The sequence below is a fragment of the Hydra viridissima genome, unplaced genomic scaffold (genome assembly GCF_058129835.1).
Source record: "Hydra viridissima isolate aposymbiotic clone 2 unplaced genomic scaffold, HvirCarnegie_v1 scaffold_2, whole genome shotgun sequence".
Taxonomy (NCBI): Eukaryota; Metazoa; Cnidaria; class Hydrozoa; order Anthoathecata; family Hydridae; genus Hydra; species Hydra viridissima.
The window spans coordinates 17,326,052-17,346,707 of NW_028324301.1; the positions used below are offsets into that span (position 1 = coordinate 17,326,052).

General features: G+C 30.6%; 2 protein-coding genes and 1 pseudogene across 4 annotated transcripts; 1 reads left to right on the forward strand and 2 right to left on the reverse strand.

Moving 5' to 3' along the window:
- Positions 1-339: 339 nt before the first annotated feature.
- Positions 340-2,073, forward strand: LOC145181738 (tartrate-resistant acid phosphatase type 5-like). The gene is made up of 5 exons (XM_080056897.2): positions 340-593; positions 700-921; positions 1,039-1,128; positions 1,313-1,527; positions 1,681-2,073. The coding sequence occupies exons 1-5, from the start codon at positions 395-397 to the stop codon at positions 1,912-1,914; spliced, it is 960 nt and encodes a 319-aa protein (XP_079913023.2). The 5' UTR covers positions 340-394; the 3' UTR covers positions 1,915-2,073.
- On the reverse strand, positions 2,011-20,480 carry LOC145181731 (uncharacterized). 2 transcript variants are annotated; one of them, XM_090077116.1, is made up of 8 exons: positions 19,922-20,480; positions 13,287-13,492; positions 12,058-12,145; positions 3,964-4,124; positions 2,763-3,625; positions 2,509-2,660; positions 2,333-2,354; positions 2,011-2,145 (listed from the first exon to the last, which is right to left on the reverse strand). In XM_090077116.1, the coding sequence occupies exons 2-8, from the start codon at positions 13,477-13,479 to the stop codon at positions 2,062-2,064; spliced, it is 1,563 nt and encodes a 520-aa protein (XP_089933242.1). In that variant the 5' UTR covers positions 13,480-13,492; positions 19,922-20,480; the 3' UTR covers positions 2,011-2,061. The 2 variants fall into 2 exon arrangements, with proteins under 2 accessions (XP_089933242.1, XP_089933243.1); XM_090077117.1 differs by lacking the exon at positions 13,287-13,492 and having other exon boundaries at positions 19,922-20,441.
- Positions 16,425-19,378, reverse strand: LOC149892261 (uncharacterized; annotated as a pseudogene). The gene is made up of 2 exons (XR_016449425.1): positions 18,985-19,378; positions 16,425-18,778 (listed from the first exon to the last, which is right to left on the reverse strand). The product of XR_016449425.1 is annotated as an uncharacterized LOC149892261 (transcript).
- Positions 20,481-20,656: the final 176 nt, after the last annotated feature.

Sequence of the window (20,656 nt, forward strand, 5' to 3'; positions counted from 1 at the left end):
ATTTCTTTTGTTATTTCTTATCAGTAAGTTTTCATCTTTGCTAACCCTGTACATAGTTGCTCAATGATGTGCTCACATTTCTTTAACAACTTTTTTGTTTAATTCATTATGTTTATAGCAAATTTAGCATTAAACTTCTAAAGTAAAATTAGATTAGAATGAAGTTACACTGATTTTAAGTTTAAAAACTGGTCAGCAAATGTTAGTATTATCATGATAAAGATTTACAAGTTTTTTTTACTTATAGAAATTCTTTTTAAAATTTTGTTAAAACAAAGTTATTAAAATTTTTGCAAAATATTTTTAAGTTAAATATATTTAAATTCTTAAAATTGTTATTGAAAAATGAATTTTTTTGTTTTATGAATTGTTGTTTTAGCATTCTAAAGAAAATATGAAGGGTTTTATAATTTCTCTCTTGGTTTTAACACTATTTTATTATACTCACGCTGACAATGGGTTGAGTTTTTTAGTTTTGGGAGATTGGGGTGGTCTGCCAACTCCACCCTTTTCAACTTCAATTGAGGTTGGAACATCAAAGCAAATGGCAAGAACTGCTGCTCAAAATAATGTTGATTTTGTGGTGGCATTAGGTTAACTTAAAACACTTCTTTTCTTTGAATTGATTATTAAAAACAACTTTGTTAACAGCATTTTTCTTTACTTAAGGGAAATCATAAAAATCATGATTTTCTTTAGGTGACAACTTTTACTATGACGGGGTTAAAGATGAGTATGATCCTCGATTTGAACAAACTTTCCTTTCTGTATTTAATGAACCTTCTTTACAAATACCATGGTATTTAATTGCTGGGAACCACGATCATCATGGAAATGTCTCTGCACAGATTGCTTATTCATCTCATATGAAGTTTTGGAATTTTCCAGATTTTTGGTTTGCTAAAAAATGGGCAATACCTAGTAAATAATTTTCACTAAAGTAAATATAGAGAAATTGATTTATTTAAGAAGTAAAAACTTTTTGAAGTTCTAATTGTGGTTAATAAAACACTTCTAATTGTTTCTACTTTTAATTAGATAGTAATCGAACTTTGCAGTTAGTCTTGCTAGACACTGTCATTTTATGTGGAAACACTGGTTATGATGATTCTCTCATGCAACCAAGTGGTAAGTGTATTTTAATACAACCTCATAAATTTATTGCCACAAAATTTGTTATTTGTCTATTTTTTACAGTGAGATTAGTATAAGCTATATCTGGCTTCTTTAGAAATCTCTATGAAATCTGATTATTGTGGTTAGTTTTAAAGTTTGAAATATTTATTGTCAAATCATTTTTTTATAAATTTAGGTCCTAAAGATGAGATGTTGGCAAAAAATCAGTGGGATTGGTTGGAGGAACAACTTGCCAACTCTCGTGCTGATTACCTGTTGGTTGGTGGACACTTTCCTGTTTGGAGTATTTCTGCGCATGGCCCGACAAAGTGCCTTGTAAAACGTTTAAAGCCAATGCTTGAAAAATATAGTGTAACTGCATACATAAATGGCCATGATCATAATTTACAGGTAATTTTGACACATTAAGTGATTTTTTGTTAAAAGTTTCTTGTTGTTAATTCAGTATTTTTATTCTAATTGATATGAAATGTTATATGTTTGTTTGATGGATATTAAGTATAGATATGGAGTCTTGCATCATGATATTTTTGATATTTAAAGCATCTGGTGGACTCAGGTGTTCATTACTATGTGATCGGTGCCTCAAATTTCATAAGCGATGACCGCAGAAACAAAAAAAAAGTTCCAAAAGATGCACTGCAGTTCTTTTGGGCTGATGAGTCGAAGTTTGGTAGTTTTGCTTTATTAAATGCTACTGATAAGTTTTTAAAATTGAGCATGATTGACTCCTCTGGCTCTATCTTGCATGAGCAGATAATGCAACCGAGGTATTGAATTGATGAATTCAATTAAGATTTTTTGGATTTATATGTTTTTCATAAATACACTTTTTTAATATATAATTTTATATAAATTTTAATTTTTAAAGAACTTCATGTAAATTTTTATTCTAAAGCTGCATATTGAATTAAATAAAGGTTTTCATTTCAACAATGCTTTAGCCATTGTTTGCATCTTCTTCTTCAATTCCTTGTACTCATCGATAGTAAATTGCTTTTTCTCATCCTAAAAGCGAAGGCTATTACAATTACATGCATAATTTATGTTCTAACTGTTTATAATTTGTAATTATAAGTGTGTAGTTAGTGTTTTTTTAATCATAAAAAATCAATAATTTAAATTATAAAAGATACTCAACCTTTCAACAAATTGGTTTGTCACAAATGATTTTTTTTTAAACAAAAATACGAACCTGACTTTTACCAGAAGATATTCTAAATGAAGGAAAAATACTAACTACAATAAGGAACTATTTTCATTTTCATGCGGTAATTTAAAAAAAAACTTTTAACAAAATTATAAACATTATTAAAACCAATAGGTGAATGAAATTAAACAGACAACAACGTCATTATTTGATCAGCCTACTTTTGAATGATGTTCATTTTTTCAGGTAACAACCCCGAATTCTTCAATAAGGGTTGCTTTTTTGTTTGGATTTCCTCGTTCGACTTTTTTGCAATTGTTACCAGTTTGCTTTCTTCTATTTCGCTTGTTTGTAAAGGTCCATTCTCTTCGTTCTAAGATTTGAGACTCACTTTTTAGATTTCCAAAGTTTATTAGAGTTTTGTTTAAAATATAACACATTCGTTTAACAACGGTCAGAAAATGTAAGTAATTACCGTTTTGTCTATTGAACCATTATTAGATGACTTTAGTTCTTTCTTTTTATTTGCTTTTGTCAGCAACTGATTTCGATTTTGTTTTTGTTTCGTTTTTTCGAACATAATTAAAAGCGCTTGATAGATTGGGATTCCACCAAAATACCTTTCATTTCGGTATTTTAACTTTTCGTAAACGGATGATCGAATTTTTCTGTATGTTTCCGGATTTTTCTTCACAGTTATTCTCAAAAAACTCGATCTCTCAATTTCGTAAAGTATTAAATGCTGCATGCAAACTACAGACGTAGTATTGAAAGGGAGGTTTAGAACAGCCTCTACATCTCCTATAATTTCTTGCTCTCCAACAATACAAATGTTTGTCTCTCGATGACGCTGTTCCAATGAATAAAAACCTTTTGTTTGACGAAGCTCTCTTCTCTCAGGAATTGTCAAAGACTTAAAAGTACTCGAGTTGCCTTCCTCATTTCCTTGAGTTGAATCTGAGGAATTAAGGAGACTGAAATATGTCTCCTTGTGTCGTTTTGGATTCATCGTTAATTTTGCTTGACCATCTAATATAAAGTAAACAGCATTAGAAGTGTCTCCCTGTTTGATGATCACCTCATTGAAATGAAACTCTCTTATCTGCAGGTTTTCAGCTAAAAGATTTCTGTAAAATAAAGGCCAAAACTTAAATAGCGGATGTGCTGCAACAAAAGTCGTCCTCTTGATAATTTCTTGCGCAAACTCTTCAGGAACACACTCAGAAAAAATGGCTTTGCCAATTAAAACTGCTACGCATGGCTCTTCTGCAATCACAGAGGCTGTTCTTACACCGTGTTTTGAAATGAAGCTCAGTTCTCCAAAGCATCTCCCAGAACCTTATATGATAATTTTGATTTTTCAATTTAAAAGCTACATAAAACAAACAAGAAATTAATAAATGCAATGAAGAAGGAAAAATTCATAATCTGATTTTTTTAACATTCGTTTTTCTTTAAATTCGTTATTACTTAATTATATTTAACTATATTCTTAAAAAAAAACTTTATCCTAAAACAGTGAAATACGCATATTTTGCTGGCCAGGATTTTTTAAAACTCTAACCTTGTAAAATTACTTTCATGTAACTTTCAAACGATTTTGTTTAAAACAAGTTGTTCTCAAATGTAAAATTTATCAATTTTTTTTATAGTTCGCAAAATTTAAATTTTCTTACGTAAAACACAGAGTTCCTGTCCAAAACGTGCTCTTTCTTTAGGACCTTTAGCGGATATTATATCTAACGAAATTGCCTCCACTATTATGTCATTTGGACCGGGTGCAGTTTCAGGATTGATCGCATAAATTGCAACACTGCCCCGTACCAGGATAAAAAAACTAAATGAGAAATTTAGACCACAAATTTAAGGTTCGTTTCTCGTTTTTCCAGTCGTATTTTCTCGAAACGAGAAAATATATAAATCATACAAACTACTGTTTATTGACGCTTCCATCTCGAATACTTTTATAATAATAACTACTTAAGTCATATGCAGAGCTAAAATTTACTTGTGACTCTCAAAACGGAATAAATTTCATGATCTTTAAAAACTTTGAGTTTTTAAATAATTTAAAGATCTTGCGCTTAAAACTTCCGGTACATTTCATTTTCTTTCTTCTTTAAAATTGAAAAAATAGTTTTAAACAATGGTTTATTTTTATCACAACCTTCTCTGCAAGAAAGTTTCGCAATAGCATGGACCTATTAAGGCGAATTTCCACTCATCCGTTTTAGCTACGGGAAAGGGAAAGGGATGGGAAAATTATTCACGTGAGCATGCGCAGTTTGTAATTTAATTTGAAAATGAATCATTGCGCATGCTCACGTGATTAATTTTCCCATCCTTTTCCCAGAGCTAAAACGGAGTGGAAACTCACCTTAAAGCTTGGTTTCCAATAGTTGTAGAAATGTCGTACAAAAATCGTGCAACGTTCATTTGATTTGTTGTGCGGTAAATTGTTATGCAACGCAATGTTTCCATCAGATTGAGTTAGCGCAAAAATCTTTAAAAAAAAACAGTGTAAGCAAACAAAAAATGGCCCTCATAAAAAAAAATCTCACTCTAAATTATCGACTTTTTCTTAAACTTTTAATTTTAAGACGCCGAAAAAGCGTAAAGAAAAGAAAGCATATGTTTTGGGTCAGAGAACTATCTAAAATTCGCGTTAAGCAAGGTGCGTTAAGATATTTGGTGCAAGAAATGATGCTATTTGATAGGGAACTTTTTTTATCGATACTTAAGAATGTCTCTTGACAGACTTGAACACCTTTTCTCATTAATCGGATCTTCATTAACGAAAAAGTATTGTCCCAGTGGAGAGTCTCTATTGTCCATCGCAAAGATTAACTATTACAATTCGATACCTGGCTACAGGAGAATCACAACAAACTCAGTCCTTTTATTTTCGAGTTGGGAGAGCTACAGTTTGTAATATAATCGAAGAAACTTGTGCTATATGGGAAGTTCTCAAAAAAATATTTCTAAGAGCCCCAAATGACATAAAAGAATGGCAAAACATCATTAAAGAGTTTAGTCAGAATTAGAACTTTCCACTATGCATAAGAGCTATTGATGGAAAATATGTACGCATTGAGGCTCCTGCAAAATCAGGTTCTTCTTTTTACAACTACAAAGGATTTTACAGAATGTGTAGTTTTTCACATCAGTTGGTTTAACAAAATGATAAGCTAGAATGTAATATTTACATTTTTTATTCACATTAATAGGTTAAACAGAGAGACTTGATTGTATCATCTTTATCTGAAAACTCTATTTTGAGAAGAAGTGCTTGTATTTGAACTTTAGCCGAAACTTTGGAATAGTGGTTTAATAGCTTTAGCTGTGGAATTAATGGTTTCATAAATAATCTTCATCCTGCTCTTCTTCAGTCGGATTTTCAATATTGGAGTAAATCATTTCTAATGTTTTCACTAAAGTTTTTTCAAGTAAATCATCAGAATCTAATATTTTTCTTTTTCTTTTAGTTGTTATTAGTATGATTTGTCAATTCACTTGACTCTACTTGCACACAAGAATTAACATAATCGTTTTTTTCAGTCACATCTTTAGATAAATGATTATTTAGCTCCTTGTTCAATGGATGATGAATATTTTTAACTTGCTCACAAACCACCTCAACGTTTTCCTCCAAATTCGTTGTTTCTAATCTAGAATCATAAGGTGAACAAATATTCGATGTTGTTTTACGATGTTCTATAAAAGTATTTAGCCAATTGAGCTGAAGAAACTGAGGTGGAACTGAATTTCTTCCAGAACCTGATGGGATATTTCATTTTGATTTCAGCCACCTTTCATAACTACTTCGAATGCTTTTATACTTTTCTTCCGCTTGATTAGCAGAGAAGTTTGATAGACAACCAATTTCTTCCCATGCATTTTTCTTTTTCCATTTGTCTTTAAATTCCTTATCAAACTTGTTATACAAAACTGGAAACTTTTGAACTTCGTTCATAAAATCTGCATTAAAGATTTTTTCTAACACACAAAATGGAGCAGTCGCCATGCTTTGTAAATTATGGTGTTGTGAATAACGTCTTCAAGATGCAATTTGCGTGTGTGTAGGTGTTAATGTATGTAAGTGCTAATGTGTGTAGGTATTAATGTATGTAGTTGTTAATGTATGTATGGTCTTAATGTATTCAATGTGTTAAAATAAGGCGGTTGTACTACTGTGTAAAAGGGGAGTGGAGTTTGTAAATTGTATGATTCGCAGTCAGATGGGAAAAATATTGTCAAGTTCATAAAGAAAGTAATGACTCGTTAGTGTCTCAGGGGAGGTTAAAATAATTCCTCACAATGGCGATATTTTGTAAACTTTATTGGTGTACGACAGTTATTGTGTGGTTTCCATTAAAAAAATAAGCTGCGCGTTTTGCACAAAAAACAAAATACTGTTGCAGAAATAGATTTTTTTCAAAACTCACAACTGCAGTTGTACAACATAAAATTTGTTGTACAACCAATGTTAAGTTGTGCAACTTACACTAGAAATTGTTTCCATTATAAAACAAAGTTGTTGTGCAACTGTTGTACGACATTCCTACAACTATTGGAAACTAAGCTTAAGAGATGGACGTGCAACCTATTGTTTTTTTTTGCGAACCATGCTCATTACGCATTGTTACAAATCTTTTGTTTTAAACAATAGAAATTAAATTATATCAAAGTCTGTCAGATTCGTCGAAAATTTTTGGTCTCGTCTAGTCCTATCAACTTCCTATTTGTTATTCAAGATAACAGCGATAGAATCAGGTTTTAAACTTAATTTTATATACTCTTAATATTTTAAGAAATAACGCTGATGATAATATAGAAATTGAGATCATTTACTTAACTACTTTAGTACATGTATAACTAGAAATGTAATAAGTAATACAAAATATCAACTAGTTTTGTAGCTACCTAGAGCATATTGGTTTCATGTCCAGGGAGCTACTCCATCTACTATATTGTTGTAGACTTCTAGTTTATGAATATTATAGAATTTTCTATTTTTATGTTTAACAACAGAAATATATACAGTTAAGGATAAATAACTTATACATAAAATGAATGTAAATACAATAAAGAAAAAAATAATTTGTCACAGTTTTAAAGAATTTAGCAAAGCCAATTTATGGCAAACCGCAAGAATAACTAAGTATTTAATATTAACATAACATGATTTACCAGCTATATATAAACTAATTTTTATTTGACAAAAACAAATGGGTTATTATGTGCCTTTTATGACAAATGAAATAATATATGAAATATGAAAAACGAAAACTTGAAATATCTGGCCGCATTTTGCAAGATAATTATAAATTTGAATAACTTTTTAAAAGGTTTTGCACAATCAAATGAACTATAAAAAAGCCCATTACAAAATACACCTACTAAAAAAATAATGCATAGTGGAATATATATTATGAAGCTTATAGAGTAGTCGAGGAAAAAAATGGCGACATATCTGAAAAAATACTCAAAAAATACACAAAATTAAGGCTGGTGAATGAAGGACCAAGGAGTTGAATGAAACCAGATCTTGACAAAAAATTTTATTTCAACTTTTTTATATTTCGCTATACTTTTTTTTAGTCACTTTAAAATTAGCCTTACAGGTCTTTTTTATTATTGACGGAACTTTGTTTACACGAAAAAAGTACCCAAATTTACAAATGTTTATCTTGGAAAAATGATGAAAATCTGTTCGTGCCGACAACTAATTTCCTTTACCTTGGTGTAATTTGTTTAGTAATTTGTCAACGCGTGAAGTAGTTACTTTATCCTGAACAGTCTTATTAAACAAATGCTATAAAAGTTTAAACTAATACCACATGATCAGAGTTTCTGTTTAAAAACTGTGGGCAGCCATTTTGATAGATTTTTTTGTTGACGAGTGAAAATTTAGAGTTTGTCGGAAACTCGCATGGCTCGCTGATATCTGCGGCCTGTTAGATATAAAACAATAGGTTGCACGTTCATCTCTTTTAGGTCCATGGTGATAGATTCTGGCACGAGAACAATACGAGATCACGTGTAACGACAGTGGTTTTATATAAAATAATTAAAAACGCGTGTTTCTTTTAGTAACGTCATGAAAATACTTCTGGGTGTCTTTAGAAGTCACAGAAAGTGTCGAATAATATACACATACCCGCAAAATTAATGCACTCTAATATTGCTTAAATTGCAATATTTTTGACTTATATCTTTACTGCAAGCTGGCCACTCCAAAACTTGAACATTAACATTATTTAAGTATTCAGTAACAGTATGTGCCGTATGTGGTCTATTATTATCCTGCATAAGAAGGAATCTATCTCCAATGTACGGTACAAAAGGTACCACAAAAGCTTGTAAAATGTCTGCTATGTATCGTTGAGAAGTCAGACGTCCACCATCAAAATATTAAGTGGTTTCTCATCTGTAAATAAGACTTGTCCCCAATCATGTATTTCCCAATTCATATGCCTCCTTGTAAATGCCAATTTGTTTCTTCGGTGGTTTACAGACAATCTGGGACCAGTAGCTGCTGCCCAAGGTCGTAACTTTAAAGCACAAAGTTTTCTTCTTATGGTATCTTGACTAACAGCAGTTCCATGAACCTCAGCAAGTTGTATTTGGAGACTTCGTGCAGTAATGAACCGTTCTCTCAGTGTTCGAAGCATTAAAAATTGGTTCTCCACGGCATTGGTAGCTCGTGGTCAGCCTTGGCCTAGTCGTCTAGCGTGATCATTGGTCTCTACAAACCTTTGTAGAACCCTACCGACTGTTGTATGAGACACTCCAAATCTTCTATGAAGTTTGCCATTTGTTAATCCTTCATTGGACAAAGTAACAATTGCAACACACTCATCACGGCTTAAATTTCGTCTAGAACGTAGACGATAATTCGTCTGACTATTTTTTCCCGTGAACTTTGGGAAGTCAGACGAGAAAACTTTGGTTTGCTAATGCAATTTTTCATCTACCGGAACAAATATGTTCCTGCGGCTTTTCTTTGATCTTAATGAAATATCGTAAAGTTTCGGGGGGTTAATCATTGGTTACGCCAAAATTTAGTTAATTAAATTATCAGTGCTATTTAGAAGCAGTATAACAAAAGAAAAAGATAATTTAAATTATGCTTTTAAAAAAGTTTGTGATTTATTTTTTATTAAATTTTTGAAGGATTACGAAAAAGAAGCTTTAAAAGCTCTCGGCAATGGCATATTACCCCCGTCTTTAAACCTGCAAAACATAATTATATTTCGCCATTATGCATTTTTTTAAATAACCAAAGTTTTCTCGTCTGACTTCCCAAAGTTCACGGGAAAAAAAAGTCAGACGAACTATCGTCTATCTAGAACGCTGCATTGCGAACAGACGTGTTGCTTAAATGACAGTGATCTTTACAATTGTTAAAACAATTTAAAACCAATACATACTTTTCTTTTAGAAGTGAGGTTTAATTACAGCAAAACATGCTACTTATGAAAAGCTGGTATAATTTCGAAATTAAATAAGGGAAACGAAATAAAACCTCTAAAAGGAGATACAATGAACATTAATACCATCTTTGTAATTGATAAATCCGGGAAATAGTAATATTTCTCAAAATAAAGTCGGAATTTATAAGTGGCGCGTTAATTTGGCGGTTAAGTGTATTTATAAAAACATTTGCAAATTACTTGCGTAAATGAACAAACATAAAAGATTGTAGCTTTATTGCGAATATCTTTGACATTTAAAACCAGACAACTTTTTTTTTTTCTGAAAAAGAAAAAAAGGAAATTATTCCTTTAAAATTCCTTAAAAATGTGTTAACGAAATTGATGATACTATTAAGTATTTCAAGGAACTGAAAATAGAAGTGAATTGAATAATATTTTGAAGATTTGATAATTTTGATTTGTTTTCTTTGATTAAAAACGTATTTAGCAATGCTTTACGTCATTTATTCTCGTTACGTTATAATTTATCAATTATCTTGTTTCAACACTTCTGTTTAATGGTGATAATGTAATGGTATTAGTTGTTATATGAAAAGATGCTCTTTAAATGCTTTAATTCAGACTAAACAACCAATTTATAAAGAAACTGGCCGCTAAACTTTGGAAGAGCCACACGAGTATAATTTAAAGTTAGAGTCTTTGCTTCGATTTAGAAGAGGCGTTGCTAACAAAACAAAAAGATTACTTCTGTAATGTAATGTTTAGTACGCCAATCCGATCACCAAATATGAATCTATTGAAGAATAGTTTAATTCTTGTAGAATTGGTGTAGGAGATAAATGCATATAGGTATTTTTCAATTATATAAAATGAAGTATTTCTGCAGTTTAAACAATCAGAGAAATAACAAGAAATGCAGCTGTAGTTGAACTGGTATGATGCACAACTAGATTCTTACTATAAATAACGCAAGGTTTGATATATTCAGAATAGCTTGGAAACTTTTGCAAATGTAAGCAGCTTTTTTACAAATCCATACAAAAAAATTGTTCTAAAGTAGGCAACTAATTTGTTCACCAAAAAAAAGACAGAAATTTGCGCAACTTTTTGACTCAATTCAACAATTCATTTAAAGAACTCAAAAATGATGTGATTGTGGTTTAAATTTTCGCTAAGCGACATCTCAGTTCTATGAAAAAAGTAGAATTCAACACTCAAATTATTGTCCAAGTTTTTTTTAACTTTAGTGTCATGGTTTACAGAAAGTAAGTCGAAGGATTTACTTTCTGTTAATCATGAGATAACACCATCTAGAGAAACTAATTGATGTAGTATCATAACCAAGAACATATACTTATTACAAATTACACTTTTGATGAATTCTAAAGATTATAAAAAAAACTATTTGAATTAAAGTTAAAGAACATATTTACTGATTCCTACTTTAAATCTGAATTTATCTCTGGGATGTAGGCCGTTACTAAAATATGTATAATATAATCGGATTCAACTTTATAACAGAAATACAAAATTTTTATAGTTTTAATTGCAAGTACAAGAAATGAAATTTGTAAGAGAACATTTGATAATGTGTATGGTTCGACATTAATATTCACTTCGCTGTTGTTTTTTATATAAAAGATGGAAGTGATGGTGTTGATAAGGTATTGATGTTTTGAGGTGGTGTGATGATACAATGATATGATGTTATGATAAATTATCTAATAGATGTCGCAATAGTTTCGGACCGCAAGTGACGAATCATCAACATCATTACCGCCATACACATCATCAGACATTATACCAAAGTTTTATTATAAACATCATTACTATTTGCATTATTATTCCTAACATTATTTAACATTTCTTATAAATAAATGATTTTTAACTTTATATTTCTTTAAAGCAATTTGCGGAATCCCCCTCCCTTCTGTAAAAGAGTCCTCCTTACGCCACTACATACAAGTGCATAGTAAAATATAAATGTAAGTAAAAGCAACTCGGGTTTTAATGACCTTCAAGACTAAAATTAACCAGCAACAAGTTACAGCATTCAAAAACTCAGTTTTTGTTAACTTGAACTTGGCAAATTCATAACGAGAATGAAGTTATTTTATTTGGAATCCAAATCTCATGGGAATAGTCGAAATAATCAGAATCTCATGGGATTAGTCGAAATAATCCGAATAAGTTGAAATAATCCTTTAAAAGCAAAAGTTTAGCAGTAAAACCGCTTATAAACCAGAGTGTCTTCGGCAAAGATGTGTTTTAGAATTGAACAATTAGCCATAAAAAAATTTCCTTCCATTTCAAACAAACTAAATTTCCTACCAGTTTCCAACGTCACCTTGATGCACAATTATATGATCGGCTTTATACGACACTAACTTTGCCACACGTATTACATTGGTCAAACGTTCTAAATGACATTTTTTTAACGGTCGGTAATTTTGTGTGTATATCAATTTCCTTCATAATTTTTACATCATTTATAAAAAGAAGGAAAAGATTTGATCTAAATTTTTTTTGTCAAAAAACAAAACAACAAAATAGTAACTGTATAATGTTAGCATGATAAATTCTCCTAAATCGTTTGTCATGTAGGGGAACCTGTTGTGCCTTTGACCATGTTGAACCTTTAGTCACTATGTACTGTCGACTCACTATAAATGTTTCTTGAAAACGTGAAATACCAAATATATATTTGTGTCAATTTTATTTTGTTTAAAAAACAACTGTATATAGTTATTTGATTAATATAATATAACCAAAAAATCAAGTAACATTTATTATTTGCTATGCAAAAATATTGATAACCAATTCAAACCCTTAAAAAGAACTGAGGTGACAAGTTTTAAAAAAACCCAACTACCTTAGACCTATATAAGACGTTGTTCCGTTGAATTTTAAGGAAACAACCTAGACGAATTTAAAAACGCTTCATAATAAAGTGATTTTTCCAAGTTTTCTGTTCTTGCTTGGTCATATTATGGGTGTAACTGGTTATTTTTCGCGAGTGAGTGACTAGGGTGTTTAATACAGAGGTCTGAGCAAAGAAGGGGGGAAGGGGCAAATTAATTACAGGGGAGTCAGAAATTTTCTAAAAATATAATAATCTAACTAGAAAAGGTCAGGTATGCAAGCAGATAATTTGTTCATTCTTATGCTTGGTATTAATTCATTTTCATGTTCTTAGCATAATGGTTAAACGAACAACACCCTTTAGTCAATGTTAGAACTTATATGTTGTATTATTGACCACTTGGTATCTTTTTTTTTACAACTTAAAATTTATAATTATTGACCACTTGGTATCTTTTTTTTTACAACTTAAAATTTATAATTATTGACCACTTGGTATCTTTTTTTTTACAACTTAAAATTTATAATTGATTTGGTTAAGCTAGTCAAAAATAAAATTTTTAGGCAAGATATGAGAAATAAAAAGTTTTTGAAAAGTGTAAATAGGTTTACTTGTCTGGACAAAAAATGTCTGAAACACAGTCACAGGTACAATAGGCTCTCCTATATACACACAATATTACATACACATTTTTTACCTGTGTCTAGAACTTGAAAGAGAGTACTACTTTTACGAAACCAAGGTAATAATGCCAAAATATCATTCTCGTTTCTTTCTTCAATTGACTGAGAAATTACATATTCAACCTTTCTAATCAGTGCATCATTAGGAATCACCATCTTTGGAAAATGCTGCAGCAATTTGACGTCAGATACATCATACAACAACATTTTATACTTTAAACTAGATAAAATTAAGTTTTAGCTTATTTTTTATTAAACCGATATCAGTTAATTCTTCATAGTTGACTTAGTTGACACGTTGAATTTTTACACCTTTTCCTGAGACTTATAATTGTATTTTTTTTTTTTATTGCGAAACTCGCGCACGAAACTCGCGCACGAAACTCTCTCTTTAGTGTCACTTTTCTAATGTTAATAACAGTTTAAGTTTTAATTTAAATGTTCAAGATATTTGGTAACTATAACAATATTTTTGAATCTGAAATTTTACTTTAGATTTTCATTCCTAAGATCTTAAAAAAATTGCCCCAAATTGATTTTTTTTTTTTGTTTAGCCATGAGCTTGGTCAAAAAAAACTTAGAGATTTCACTAGATTCGATGGTAGTTTTTACATTTTCCAATTGATAGGTATAAATAAAAGCACAAGAAAAAATCAGTTGCCCGAACTTGTCCCAGTTTAGTAAACAACTTTTTAAAAAAAAATCAAATTTAAAATTTCATATTAATTATTTTTCACACATTTTTCACGCTACATTAGACTACAGAGGTAATTTGTCATAACTCAAAAGCCAACATTCAAAAACTCATGCACAAACAAATCATGCTAATTTACAAACCTCAAAAACCAAATGTTGCATGATTTTACTGCCTACTACCTGAATTAAACGTTTAGAAATAAAACTTTTATGCAAAATAACGAATAAAAGTTCATTGCTTACATTGATCATGAAAATACATTTAGTTTCTATCATTCGAGAGTTTGGAATTAATCAAGATATTTTACTTGAGGCTCTTCTGTTTCAGTTTCGAAGATTGGAGAGTCTAGACTATGGAAGTATTGATAAATCTTAAGAAAACTCTCTTTAGTTTTCCAATAAAAAGGAAAGTTGAAGATACCCAAAGCTTTCAGTATGATCTTTCCGATGAACAGTATCAAATTATCAGAAATTCATCCATAATACAGAATGCAGACATTTTTCCTTCACTTCATGAAATCAAGAATGAAAGATAGAAATGTTATCCTGAGAGTGTAGTTGTGACAAAAACATCTGCTTCAACTCCTCTGCAGAGTATATTTAATGAGACTTTATGAGAATATTCGCTGAAAATGAGAGAAAGTTTGAAGGTGTACTTCACTTTAAAGGGGGTTTTGATCTTGCCTCCAGTCAAAGTGTGTATAAACAAAAATATACTGATACAAAAGTCTTTTTCAGACAGCTATTGCTCCACTTAAATTAACCATCATGAAAGAAACAGTATGGTTAAATAAGAAGCCCTCTAGTACTCATTGTTGTTGACCCTACATCTCTATTATCAAAAGGAAACGAAAGAGTTAATCTTGAATGAAGATGAACATCTTAAAACTGAGAGGAATTGACTGGTCGAATTTGAGGTAAAGTTAGAAGTAGCAGAAGGCAACCCCAGAAAATATTAGTTTCATTAACCGCATAAGTTTCATAAACCACAAATCTGAAAATAGAAACTTCTCTCTTATGTTCGCCTTTTTTAATGAAGTTGTAACAAAATAAAGCTGTTTTTACTGATAATGATTTTTGTTGTTTTTTTGGATATTCATGGAAAACTATAACTCCTAGATCTAACCATATAAAAAATTAGCAAATTACAAGGTTATAAATAACCTATGCAAAAACTTTCGAAGGTTGTATTTATTAGATATAGTAATTTATATTGTAGAAGAGAAAAAATCTTACGAAATTATAAGCTTGTAATTCCCTGGTAGATTTAAATATATGAAAAATCATGAAAAGTGGTGTTTTGAAATGGGTAATTCCATGTAAAAGTGGGACAAAAAATTGAAATTTTTCAGTCAACCTCTCAGATTTTCTTTAAATTTTAACCAGTGGTACCTATTAATGAAACATGAAAAAATGCAAAATTTGAACTCCCAAATCCAAACGGTTCAAAAGTTATGACATTTTGAAATTCAGCCTAAAACGTTCATTTTTTTACGAAGTCTGCCATTATGGATTTTGTAGTTGTACTTTTAATTGAATATTTCTTTAATTAAGATCTAGTGGAAGAATGTGGCTAAAAATTGGTACCTGACCATTTTTGAGGGTGCTGAATTCAAAAATGTAGATAAAATAGACAAGCTTAAATTTTTTGATAGTTTTTTTTTAATTTTAAAATGACCAGTCAAATTTTTTGTTTTGTTACCATGGGTTGCGCTTTCATTAATTCCCGGAGTTGCCCAAGTCTCATGGATTCGATTTTTTTTCCAAATGAATTAGTTGATCCTAGGCTATCTTTATAAAAAAGATGGTTTTGGTTTCTTAAAGTATAGTAAAGATATGTCATTTTGAAATTTAGACAAAAAATTTCTTTATTTGGCCGCTATTCTCTATTATAGATTTTATAGCGATACTTTTTGTGTGAATAATTTAAGTTCTAGTACAGAAATATGACTGAAAATTGGTACCTGACCATTTTTAAAGACGTTGAATACAAAGATGAAGAGAAATTAATCCAGTTCCTAATATTTTAGAACAATTTTTGAATTTTAAAATGTCAACAGTTTTTTTTCTTGTGACCATAATTTGCATTTCGCTTATTTCTGGAGTTGCCTTACTCTCATGGTGAAATAAGATGTTTTTGAAAAGTTTAGGTCTCTGACAGAAAATAAAAAATTCTATTGCTTGGCATAACTTGCATATTTATGATCAATATTTTCAAAAGTATACATGAAAATATAATTTACTATGCAGCAAATTGAAAAAATGATTTCTTTTTTTATTATTTTAATAATTAGGTATTATTTCAAAATATTTGTTGCATGCTAAAATTTTAGGTTACATGTTCAAATGTTGTGTTAAAAAATAAGAAACTAAAATGCAAACTTTTTTGAAAAATATTAAAAACCTGCTTTATTGAAAAAAGCTCAAAAATAAAAATGAAAAGGAATAACCAAATATTACTAAAGTTGAAGTTTATATCATTTAAATAATGAAAGTAAAATATTAATCAACTTTCACTGAAAAGATAAAACTTGTTCAAATAGAGTTTCATCTTCTTTTGAGATATGGTACTGACGCCCAGAAGATGCTGAAGGTGTTTTAACAAGAGAAATTACATTCATTCTTGGCACCCAGCAATTATCATCCCGCTTTGGCCAGTAGTACGACCGACTTGGATAATGTGGATGCATAAACTTTACCATAAAATCATCATTCTCTTTATCAACTTCAGAAACCATACCAAGCCAGTAAAAATCGTCGTATTTGCAAAATAGGTATTGTGACATCATAACATTGTCAATTTTAATAATTTCATATTTTTGTTTTTTGAGGAAGTCAAATGTAAGAGCAAAATCATCATCATCGGATACCCTTTTCATTTTTATTATTGAATGAGAAGATGGTATAAATTGATGGAAACTTCTTGTCCCAGGAATAGGTTGCTATTAAAAGTCTCTGAGTAAGTTTGTTTCTTACTAGCTCCATTTCTTCAGCAGTGAAGTACACAAACGTAATCCCACTGATTGACTTTTGAGAGTATTCAAACATTGCTTGAGAAGACAGTATATGACCTGTGGTTGGACTCTGCAAGCTAGCTGTTGCAACAAGCCTTTTAACAGTGCCACCTATTCCATCGCATGGAGATTTGCCATGGCTTGTTGCAAAGAAATTCCAGATGCAACGAACAGAAAAATCTTGAGCGTGGTGACATAAATTGTAAAAATGTTTGCAGATCTTATACTGCCCTGCACAGCCATCAGAAAAATAATGAAATTTTGTAATTGTGGGACAAATATGAGTTTTTATATGATTAATGGTTTTATGCATAACTTCATTGATAAATCCAACATCATGGTTCAAATCATCTGAAATTACACAAAAAGAAGATATTTCCAAGTTCACTTTCTTGTAGTAGATGACAACTGGATGAAGAGAACATTGACTCTTGCTCCAATGGTAACTCTGTATCTTGTCTTGTACTACAAAAGTGTAATTCTCTGCAAAATCTGCCAGAACAATAGCCACATCAATACTAATTGTTTCTTTGAGATGCTTTAGATAGCTAGATTGTGATTTTGCTATAAATGAATGAGAAGTAATATTATCAAGTTTTTCACACAGGAGCTCTATGAATTTATTTAATGGAAGTTTTATTGTTAATTGTTCAGTTCTATCTGTTGTTGTCCAATGTTTGAAATCCACTGACTGTTCATTTTCATCACTGTCTTATTGCTCTTTTGGATCATCATTTTGTGTGAGGTACTGCTGGAAATATTTTTGGGCAGCTTGTATGCCAGGACAACTATTGCATCGGTGAACCATGCAAACTTTAGATTTTCTGCTGCAGACAATCTTTTCAATGATTTCATGGTAAGATGTTTCAAGGCCTATAGCACTCAACATTAATTTAACATTTTGGTGTATTGTACACACACAAACAGAATGTGTACCTTTTGGACCAGCAAGGATGCACCATTTAGGCCGAAGACTGCAAAATTTAGAAAAACCAATTTTATGGCCTGCGTACTTTGTCATATATGCCACATAGAGCTCCTTAAGTTACACAAAATCAACTTTTTTGACATGTATTTTCTTTCCCCAACACTTACAATCTTATTTACCTGGCATTTGCCTTGAATACTCATCGTCACAATAAAAAAGCTTTACAAGTTCTATAACATCTTTACTGTTCGATGCCGTTCAACCACATCAGGGTATGCTATGATGCCTTTTTGGTCGCGTAAAAACATTGCATTTTGAATTTTGTGTTTTGAAACTGAAAACTCTTTTGTTGCTTTTCTGATAGACCAAGATTTTGGGGTTAATGTCAAAATTTGAAGTTGCTGCCTTCTGTTAGAAACCTTAAGTTTTTCTTTCATGCATTCTACAAGGAAGTCTAGATCGCCAGCTTTGGTTTGAATTTCCTTTAGAACTTCATTTTTTGGTGCAACAAGATCGGATTCGGTTACATCCAGAGCAGTTGCAAGCTTCTTAATAACTGCTTCTTCAACTTGCTTTATCTTTCTCTTTCCAATTGAAGGCTTGTTAGAGGTTTTGGGAAAATGAACTTTTAGAGGAGACACTTCAAGTTCGCATAAAGTACTGTTGAGTAATGATCTTGTTGATTCCATTATAATTTCTTTTTCCATATTATCTTCAGTTAATTTTATCTCCAACTTATTCTCTTCTGATTCTTCACTTGATGCTAATTTATGTCTGCATTGTGGACAAAGATTTTCACCTGGAACTACGAATTTGCCTTTACTGCATAGGTACTTTGCTGTATCCAAGTTGATTTCACGAAGACTACCTAAAAAAAGAGAAAAGCTCTTTTAATATGTATAAAAATTTTAATAAAACCTTAAAAAGTTTAAAGTTGCAAGGAATTTAATAGTGCACTTTCAGAAGTCAGCTAAAAGGTTAAATATAGCTAAAATAGAATTTGACTGCCAATAATTTCATTATTGTAACTCACAACATTTTCAGAAAACTGAAAGTTATGATCACTGTAAATACCTTTTATAACTTTGTTATGCGTATTAAATGGATTGCAGTACCGTGTTAATTTAGTTGTATAACGGTTCAAATAAACATGTTTATGATGGAGACAAGTTGTTTGTTTGACATTTATCATTGAGAGCCCAGTCCTCCAAATTAATATTTCTCTTTCATATTCAGGAATATCTTCAAAAGGTTAAATACCCAGCAACGATGTATATGTTGTGAGATGACATTCACTTTCTAGGTTGATTCCAATGGAGCACCGTTGGCTGTTTGCCATGACTAAGAAACTGAATTACCAAACAAGATTTAATAATTATTTAAACTAAAATTAAAATAATTTTTTTTATTGAAATTTGTTATTGTTAACTGTTGTTTCAAAACTATATTTAGACGACATAACTGACGTCCAAAAACTATATTTATATATCACAGAAGGCGTTGCAAAACTATATTTTTCATTATAATTCACATCACAAAACTTTATTTATATATCAAAACCAACCTTAATAAACTGTTTTTACACACCACAATTGAACAATTGAGTCAGGCAGTTTGTGAAAATATTACCCCGTTTTATGGTTAAGTAATATTATACCATTTTAAAATTCAAAAGTTATTCTAAAATGTTAGGAACTGGATTAATTTCTCTTCATCTTTGTATTCAACGTCTTTAAAAACTTAGTAATAATGTCTTTTTTTTTTTTGCATAATTCACGGATATTTTAGAATGTACGAAGTACTTCAAAATCGAAAGAATTTTGTTTTTAAAGTCGCATCGGTAATTAGTTGTCACCACGAAAAGCCCTTCACAAGCTAAATATTGACTGCATACCATTAACGACTTTAAAGAACTGGCGTTCATTATTTTATTGCCAATTCAGTCATTTTCAATTTCAGCAGCATTCCTACATTTCGGAAGTAATTCAAAATGCCATAAAGCTGCTCTTACCTGCTTATTTTACCAGCTGCTCTTACTAGCTACTTTATGGTATTTCGTCTGCTCGTGTTCTTGAAAACAAATGGAACCTTTTTCCAGCTCCTAAAATAAGAAGATATATAAGTTGTTTCTTTATTACTTTTAACTGTCAGTTTATCAATATGAGTAGTTAATTTCAAAAACATCTTTTTCGATGTCATTATGTAACCGAAAGTTCTTTAACCAATCAGGATGACATTTTCGTTGACGAATACTTATTCGAGTTTTAGTAAGCTTAAATATTTCTGTGATCTGATACGGTAGTCTTGAAGAGCTTCGAGGCGTAAAATGAAGGAATTTACAAAAAATACAAAATAACTTGTTATTGACAGTTTTTTTTATAACGTTTATAAAAAAAGCAATAATAAAAAATCAAAAAAAAAACAACAGTTTCGAAGTAAATTTTAAAACTTTTTTCTTTTTTTCTTGGGCCCCCATCAAACGATCTTTTATTTTTTTTTACCATGGAATCAAATGAAGAGATCAAGTAAACAAGCTCACGCAATCTTAGTTTTTACTCAGCAAATGCGGCTTTAATTTCGTAATGTAATGGAATGAAAACAAATTTACTTTTAAATTTCTATGTATCCCTCGGCCTTAGGACTCTTTATTTGTAAAAAGAAGATATTAGTAGCAGCAAAGGTGACAACGAATTGATAACTGACTTTAGTTACAGTTGATTATTTATAAGTTTATCTCAGAACTTAA